Source organism: Gavia stellata, chromosome 13 (assembly GCF_030936135.1).
Source record: "Gavia stellata isolate bGavSte3 chromosome 13, bGavSte3.hap2, whole genome shotgun sequence".
Classification (NCBI taxonomy): Eukaryota; Metazoa; Chordata; class Aves; order Gaviiformes; family Gaviidae; genus Gavia; species Gavia stellata.
The window spans coordinates 3,125,676-3,134,434 of NC_082606.1; the positions used below are offsets into that span (position 1 = coordinate 3,125,676).

Here is an 8,759-nt window from a genome sequence, read left to right on the forward strand (position 1 = left end):
TGGGGAGCGAGGGAGCTGAATCCCAATGTACAAGTAGCTCGAGTTGCCTGGCTGCTCAGCCCCTTCCTGAGCACAAGCAATACAGATTTTTATCTGAGATTGCCCTGGGAGCTCATAAAAAATGATTCCTCTGTGCTGCTCCCTCACCCCTAGGATTGAATAGCCCCTACTTCCCATCTTTCTATTTTAGAAGTTGCTCTTAGCTGCAGGTTATTATTTGTCTGATAATTGCTTCTGCCTACAGGAAAGGATTTTTCATGAAAAGGACGTGCCATGTAGCTACACTTCTCTGGCTCATTTACTCACCCATCAAGAGGCCTCAAGTCAGGCTACAAATAGAGTTGCCTGAATTTCCTATTAGAAAGAAGATCGATAGTCCCAACCTGCTGGTTTTCTTGGCCTCATTTTCTCTCTGACTCCACGTTTCCTTCCCTGCTGTTTCCCTGCAGGAACTCCCATCAATCGGATCCCCATCATGGCAAAGCAGATCCTGGATCTCTACATGCTCTACAAGCTGGTGACTGAGAAAGGAGGGCTGGTGGAAATCATCAACAAGAAGATCTGGCGAGAAATCACCAAAGGCCTTAATCTGCCCACCTCCATCACCAGTGCCGCATTCACGCTTCGAACCCAGTAAGTCCGGAAGGTCTGACAGCACGGGTGTGAACACAGAGTGGGGATTGGGGAGTGCAAAGCAGGGGCTGGGATGGAAAAATTGAAAGACCTAATTCTACTCTGTGGCCGGGGAGGAGCTGATAAATTGCTTTATTTATCCCTCTCGCCCAAGGCTTGCAGTTTTTCCATTCTATTTCTTCTCCTGCCGTTTTTCTTAACAGTGATTCTTCCTGAACTCATTCCCCTTCCATCCCTGCAATCCCAGCGCTAATATGCCGTCGCCTTGTTTGCCGTGCCCGGCACTTCCCTCCATCCTGTGCCTTTCTTGCCTCTTCAGAGCTTAAACTCCTCGGGGCAAGGAGAATCTTGCTCTGGCTCTGAAGAGCACTTGGCACAGGAGGAGGAGGCCTCCTGACTTGTAGGCATCAAGCGTGAATGCGATCGTTTAATGTCTGTGTTATCACTACTAAGTTGTGGAAACTTGCATTTAGCCCCTGTGAGGATTACTGTGAGGATTGCTCTTCTGACCTGCGTACCTCATGTTGATTAGGCAAGCAAAAAAAAAGGGAAGAAAAAGTAGAATAAGCAGAGGAGAAAGGATGGTGAAAGTAAACCTATTGTAAAATTTAAGCAACAGGGCGAAGCTGTGCTTTAGTGACTAGAGCATGGAAGGCTGGGCTCTGGGAATCCACACCCAGCTCTTAGGCAGACTTGGTTTTCTTGGAAGTTATTAGAGCCCCTGAGTCCCAGAGAGCTCCTTGCTGTTGCCACAACCTTTGGTACAAACAGGCTGTCTCCCGCAAACGCGTGTCCCAGAATTCAGCAAGAGCAGTAAGGTTTGGTGCTGCCCAATACAAATGATTTGGACAAGGTAACGCCTTCATCTTCCTTCCTTGCATGTGTTATAGTCCAAGATGTTAATTCTTCCAATTTCAGATGGCATCTCACTTGTAAAGGAATTCCAGATGATTCTTGTCTGCCCTTGTGGGAGTACTAGTATGGAACTATGTGCTTCCCTATAAACATTGAGTAAACTCCAAAGCTTCTTTGAGAGCTGTGCTTCACACCCAAACTGCTCAACGCTTATCAAACCAAGCACAGCAGTGGTCGTGAGATGCAAAGACTCCAGATCTGCAGAGGACCTCGGTCTGAAAGTCTTCCTGAATGCAATGCTTGTTGCTGTAGCCTATAATTTCCTGTTCTCTCTTGAAAAACCTACTTGAGTTTCCCTGTGCTCGCCTCTCTCCCAGGTATATGAAGTACCTATATGCCTACGAATGCGAGAAGAAATCCCTCAGTTCCCCTGCTGAGCTTCAGGCTGCAATCGATGGCAACAGGCGGGAAGGCAGGCGGCCCAGCTACAGCTCCTCTTTGTTCAGCTACTCGCCCACCACCACGGGGCCTCCTTCCCTCCTGTCTCCCCCAAAGATCCGCTTCCCCATCATCGGCGTCGCGCCAGGCAGTGGGACCAGCAATCCTCGGGTGTCTCCAGCAGCAGCTGTCAGAAAAGGTCAGCTACTTTTTACTCGCAGCAAAGAGGGTGGCTGGGTTAAGAGGCACGGGCACTGAAACACAGTTACTTGTCCATTTTGTCCACCCAGACTACTTTGGACTTGAGAGCGGTGGGACTTTGGTGGCTCAGGGTTTGCAGAATATTCTGCCTGCGGTTTAAACCTTTGCGTGCTCGCTTTAGGGAAGGGCTGTGGGAGGGACTAAGTGACTTTTCCCTTTTCTAGGTGACGGTGTGCCCTTGACTGTGTCTATGCCAAATCGTATTGCCGTGCCAGTGACCTTGGCTAGTCAGCAGGCAACTGTGGCAGCAAGAACAGCCACTCTGGAGCAGCTGAGGGAGAGACTGGAGTCGGGAGAGCCTCCGGAGAAGAAGGTCTCGCGGATGACAGAGGAGGAGCAGCGGCTTGTCCAGCAGGCTCTTCAACGCAACCTGTTCAGCATGGCGCGGCAGATCCCCATGAAGATCAAAATCAATGGCAAGGGTAAGCAGCACCTCTAGATACACGAAAAGGCTTTGCAGACTGCAGCAGGCAAGGAACTGCTCCCAGTCTAGGATGTCAAACCCCTCTTTACACCCAGGCTTGATTATCTCTCTGGGTACCAGGCAGAGGTCACTGTCAAGAAGCTGTTAAAATGGAGCACGGTAACTACAAAGCTAAACTGAGGCAATATTTTGGTAGGTTTTACTTACTGCTGCTGGTTTTTATTCTATTCTTGTTGATGCATAATTCAGCATCACCTCAATCCAGCCTGGATTCAGAAGCACCCTGGCTGTGTTCAGAAGCTCTGCATCTAAGCTGATAAAACCCACTTGACCCATACGACAAGACACTTACTCTGAGGTTGCGGCCTCCTGTGTTGATCACAGTGAGATTGCTTCAGGACTCGGGCTGTTGCATCTCCATAGAACTTGCACTGTGGGGAATTACCAGTTTCAGTTGATGCTAGCTCAGTTGTCCTTGCAGCAGTGCTCTGTTGCGTGCTCTAAGTATGCTCCTTCCTTCATGGGAAGCACACGGGTTGGCCAAATTTGCTTTGGGCCACGTATCTGACCCTCTCATGTTTAATACCTGCTGTATACTTCAGACCTGAGAGCATGGTTTAGCCCAGCCAAAGGCAGCCCTGTGATTCTGCGGTCAGTAAGATGACTTTTGGAGGGGAAGCCCATCATGTGCCAGATGCCCTGCTCTCATCTGAGCCTCATGCCAGCATTGTGCTGCGGGGAACGATTTTCTGTCCTTTCCTCGTCAGGAACCCTTTTAAGAGATCGTGCTGATAACAGCTTTTTCCGTATGGGTAGCAGACTGCAGGAGACAGGCAAGAGAGATGCCCAGCTTTTAGGAATCCTTTGTCAGGTGGGACCAGGAGGCCACAAAGACCTGTGTATCTGCAGGGGAGCCTACGCATCCCAGGGCTTTTAGCAAGTCAGGTGATTTCTACCAACATCTGCTGCAACCCTACGCGCAGCCTCCAGGCAAGGCTGGGTTAGAAGGTCACATATAAGCAGCATTCATGGCCTGGGAAATGCACTCCTGAAATGCTTTGTAAAAGGGGAGTCACCCTGTAAAGGTCACGTTGTCAGAATCAATACTGTTATATAGTGGCTTCAAAAGCTGATTAAGTGCCGTGGCTCCCTTACCTGTCCTGGGGGCTGCACTTCACTGGACAGCAAAACCTCTGAAAATTTCAGTCCCAACAGCTGCTTCCTCCAAACCTTTTGATCCGTTAAAATGAAAGGTCTCAGACCCCCTATTAATTGTACATTTGGATGTAGGCGCAAGGCCAGGCAAGTTTGGCATGGCTTAGAAGAAAGGGAAGAGTTGTTCTTGAGGCCTTTGCTAGCAATGCTGGTAAATGCTTTATTGAGATGCTTTGCCAGAAATCTATATGGCAAAGGGTCGAAGCAGGCTCCTCTTTGAAGCGGAGGCAGCTTGCTGCGGAGTTAAACGGGATGGGGACCTCACATCACGGTTCCTGACAGCTATGCATCCACCTAAATTTCACATTTACATAAAAACAAAAATAGTGAGTAAAATACAGATTTTATCAAGTCGTGTTCGTTCCCTCTCATCTCACTTTATTAGGTTTTTTCTCTCCACCCTGAACTTCCTAAATCAAAGTGCTAGGAATGATTTTAGTCTCTACAAAAAGAGGCTGAGGGCTGAGCCCTGAGGACTCAAGACTATTCCCGCCTGTGTTAGGTGACTGTGGACAAGTCTGTCCCATCTTCCGCCGCCTAATTTTCCCAATTGTAAAATAAAAATAATATTGTGCTTTTCAGAGTCGCTTTTGAAAAGCACCGCATGAGCTTATCATGGCTTGGTAGCAACTTTTAGGTTAAATGTTAACGACGTCCTTAGCATTCTTTGCAGGGACAGTGGACTTGCTGTCCCAGCAGACTTGAAATGAGCTAAAACCCATGCATTTTACATACAATGTCGGAGCCTCAGCAGACTGTCGGCATAATATCTCTCTGTTTTAATAGCCCAGCGCCCCCAAACTGACATCGGGCGGGCTGGTAACCGTGCTACGGCTGTTCAAACCGTAAGCGTGCATTCATGAGCGCGGAGGAGCAATCCTGCAACCCAGACTCACAGTTACTGGTTGCTTCAGTTGGAGGTTCAGAAGCCTCCGGGAGTGTTTGAGTTTCAGCTCCCCTTACACGTCAGTGCAAATTAAACCTCTGCTCTGCATTGGTGCTTCCAGAGCTGCCCCTCGTAGCTTAGAAAGGACTCCCCAGGCTTGAGGACACAGGAAAAAAAACAGATTTCACAGGCGCCAGAGGTGCGGCCAAGCAGAGTGTTCCTGGGTTGGAGTCCTTGGTGCCGCAGGTAGTCCCCCCGCCTCCAGCGGCCGCTGGAGCTGCGGCAGTCTGAGCCCTGCACGGGGAGTCCCACCAGCTCCCCGAGAAACTGCCACCCCTCAGCAAAGGGGGAGAGGACTGTGCACGTGCTCCCCGGCTGCTGCAAACACAGCCACAATCCAGCCGATTTAAATACGGTCCTGTCTTTTGCCTTGGAGGGGATGTTAATTTGGCCCTCCGGCGTGCGAGTCGGGGAGAAATTCGCAAATGCCGGTGGGCTCCCAGCCTATCCTTAGTTCACACCAAAGCATTTAAATGCCTTTGTAGACTTATCTTGCAACAGGTCTGGAAGCGGACGTCGTGTGGGGATTCCATCACCAAAGAAGAGACAAAAGGAGGGCTGCGTACACCTTTGATCATCTCTGGATAGTGCGGGAAACAGGATAGTTACTCTCTAACTCTGCATCTCTTCTTTCTTGAAAGAAGATAAACCGGACTCGGCGGCAGCGGCAGCACTGAATTTGTCACCTAACGGCATTGGAAGTATTAACATGTCGGTGGAGATTAACGGCACAATTTATGCTGGTGAGAAAGAACCGCTCCCGGGGATGCGTGGTGGTGCGGAGTAGGACGTGGAGAGGGTGGCGTGCTCCCAGGGGCTGGTCTTTGCCAAAGCGCAACACACGCAACCTGTCTGGCTTAGAAAGTTCAGTAGGAGATGATTTCTGTTCTCTTTTTTTTTTTTTTGTCCTAGGCACTCAAGATGAATGCCTTTTCCTTTTGGTGGTGGTGGTTGTTCGTATTTTTAAAATCTAAGGGAAGGGATTCGGATAGAAGTGTTCGCAGGAAGGAGTATTACCCCTCTTCTCCTGCTGAGGAGTGGCTTCATGCGGCTTTTCCTCACGCATCTCTGGGAAGCACAAATTGTTGCTTCTCTCCAAAGGTGTTGAAGCCATTTGGGATCTTTGTGTCCTGAAAGCACATCTCTGTGACAGAAGCTGCCAGAACGAGTCTCAGGGGATCCCTTCTTCTGTCCTGCTCACCACTAACCCTCTGATCCATCTCTGAGCCTGCTTGTCTTGCACTGAGCCTCCTTCTGTTGGGATGAGATCTTTGGGGTTGGATAGGCTGCCCGTTGCTCTGTATCCTTCTCAGCCGTGCCACCCCATAGTCCCATAACCCTTCTCTTTACCTCTCTGTGCCTTGCAGGAGTGCTCTTTGCCCAGAAGCCAGTCGTCCATCTCATTGCGGGCTCCAGCACCCAAAGTTCCTGCAGCAGCAGCAGCAGCTCCCACTGCTCTCCCAGCCCTACCTCATCCCGTGGAACCCCCAGCGCAGAGCCCTCCACCAGCTGGTCTCTCTGATGGACGGCCGAGCCTGCTGTCTCTCACACTGGCCTCCGGCAGCTCTTCCTCTCTGCTCTCAGCAGGGAGCGAGCCGGGAAGGAGTCGCACAGATTACCTCATCTCAAGGAACCTGCTTTTGTGGTTGGCCAACGGCAAGATGATGATGATGATGCTGAAACCTTTCCATGCCAGCGAGTTGTTCTTCATCGTCTGTTTGTCCAGCCTTTTTCTTTGTTCTCCCCTTTCTTCCTCCCTTTTGCTTTTTGTTTTCTTCCTCCTCCTCCCAGGGTTTGCTGTGTTCCTGTTGGGGGGTGGGACATGGAGGGGGCGGGGAGGGGGCACACCAGGCGTTTTTCAATCAGGGATGTCTGTAGGAGCTGCGGGTTGAGAGATGGCTGAGACGTCACCAAGGCAGGTGGAAAGAGCTGGAGTTTGGGGCAGGGAAACTCGGTTCTCCTCGAACCGGTAGCCGCAAGGACTCTTCCCACAAAACAACTCCATGTATTGACAATCCTAAGAGCCGGCGGGGTGCCCTGCCCCTGTCCTGCCGTGGCTTGTGCTGCAGAAGGCCACGCGGCTGCAGAGCAGGCAAGCTTCCACGCTTTTCTTCTTCAGGCTCTGTCGTGGTCCGGTGTTGGTACGTCCTCCCCTAGAACAGGCGCTCTTGGCTTGTGAGCCTCCTTCCCCCTCTCCGAGGTCTCGGCAAGAGGGGAAGGACTTTCTCACCGCTGCATTTGACCCAGAGACGCATTAGAAACCTCGCAATCAGCTGCTTCGTCCTCCTGGCTGGTGCTGGCCTCTTCCCTACGTTGCCTTCTTCAGGCTTTCAGCCAAGTTTTAAATGCCCTCGACCTTGCCTCTCACCCCTTGAGGAACTCATCCCACTGACATTTACCTTGACAGCCTGGACTTATTTTGGCTTGGTGTTTTGATCCTCTGCCCCCTCACCACAAAAGGGCTGTCGTTTAGGTTGATCTAGGCTTCCTGGAGCGACTTTTTTCTCCAAAGGTGTCTTTCAGTAGCCCCTGGAAGCTCTCCGCGTCCGTGCGCTGAGAAAATAGGAGGTGATATTGGAAATCTAATTCGGTGGGGCCATGGGGGTGTGCAGGTATTGCGGTTAACACGACAGACATGGATCTTCATTGGTCTCTGAATGAGCCTACAGATGCCCAGTCCCCTTCTGATTGTGGGTGAGCAAAAAGAAAGCCAGCTCTCGGTTGAGTAAGACCTTTTGCTCTCCTGGGTGGAAGCAGAGAAGGGAAATCAAGCCCTTGCTTGCCCTTTCCCCTCAAACCTCCGGCTGAAAGCAAAGGCTGGCCGTGGCTCTGTCTGGAGCCAACCGAGCTGACTTGGGGACTCCCATGAACTCAGCTCCTGCTCAGGTGGCCTCATTCTGTCCCCTCTCCTGCTGCCTTTCCCACACGTGCTTTCCCCAGCCTGGAGATCAGGTCCAAGCACCATCCATCCTGCCCTGGTGACGTCCTTCCCATCCTCCAGGCCTGAGTCAGGTTGTTTTTGAGCAGATGAAATACCTCAGATATGTACTTGTTGTTGGGGTTTTTTTTGTTTGTTTTGGGTTGGTTTTTTTTTAACCTCTTCAGGAAGTATTGGCATATCTTATCGCTTGTTTTTTATATGTGGTTTTGCTGACATTGTGGTTTGTTTTTTTTTTTATTATTTTTAATTGTATCACCAAAGACAGAAAGCAAAAAGGCTGAGCAGTGGCTTCCCCATCCTTTAGGCCAGCAGGAGACAAGCCGAACAGCATTGTCCCAGGACATGTGCATGACACAGGAGGACAGGTAGAGGTAGGAAAAGAGGGCAAGAGTGACTGCTGACTTAAAAGATCTGGCCTTCATGTTGGACACAAGGGTGTCTCCAAAGTCCCTGTTAGTTTTCCAAGCTCCAGGATCTGTGCTTAGCCTTTAGCAAAGCTGCGTAGCACAGCTGGGAGATGACAGCGCTGCTGCCGCTACGGATTGGCCAGACCTCTCGCAGGAAAGCGGTTTCTGGCGCCTGGAAGCACGGCTTGGTCTTGCGGTGCTGCAGCCCACCACCTCCTCAGCTGCGCTGGGATTTCGCATGATCCCAGACACGGTTAATTCTGTCTACGCCACAAGACTAAGCCGTGTTGAGTAACCTTTGCGAGAGGTGCCAAAATCGGAAGCTGTTCTAGTAGATATGTTATGTTACAATCTAAGTGAAAACTGTGTTATAACTCCAGAGGTTCAGCCCGGTAAAAATCAGTTTCCTGGAGGGTGAGTTGCCACGTGTCATACCAGTGTGAGACGAGAAGGTCATCTTTTATCTGCTCCAGCCGGTGAGCAGAGCTGTGGGGAGCATTTAGCTCTGTGCCGGGACGAGAGGCTTGAGGCGCCGGTGCCGTTACAGACTGGGTCTGCCTGCACTGCTGAGCCAGAGCTCGGCCCCGAAGTCTCTGTCCCTTCCCTGCCCAGTCGTTGCTGCGATGCACCGGGAGCAAC

General features: G+C 50.9%; 1 protein-coding gene across 1 annotated transcript in view; it reads left to right on the plus strand.

Moving 5' to 3' along the window:
* Positions 1-6,535, plus strand: part of ARID3B (AT-rich interaction domain 3B) — a 29,823-nt gene extending 23,288 nt beyond the window's left edge. Inside the window, exons 4-8 of the mRNA XM_009811081.2 lie at positions 450-633; positions 1,866-2,125; positions 2,352-2,609; positions 5,414-5,515; positions 6,140-6,535. Of these exons, the coding sequence (XP_009809383.2) occupies positions 450-633; positions 1,866-2,125; positions 2,352-2,609; positions 5,414-5,515; positions 6,140-6,294 (959 nt within the window). The 3' untranslated portion in view covers positions 6,295-6,535. The remainder of the gene's footprint in view (positions 1-449; positions 634-1,865; positions 2,126-2,351; positions 2,610-5,413; positions 5,516-6,139) is intronic.
* The last annotated feature ends 2,224 nt before the right edge of the window (positions 6,536-8,759 follow it).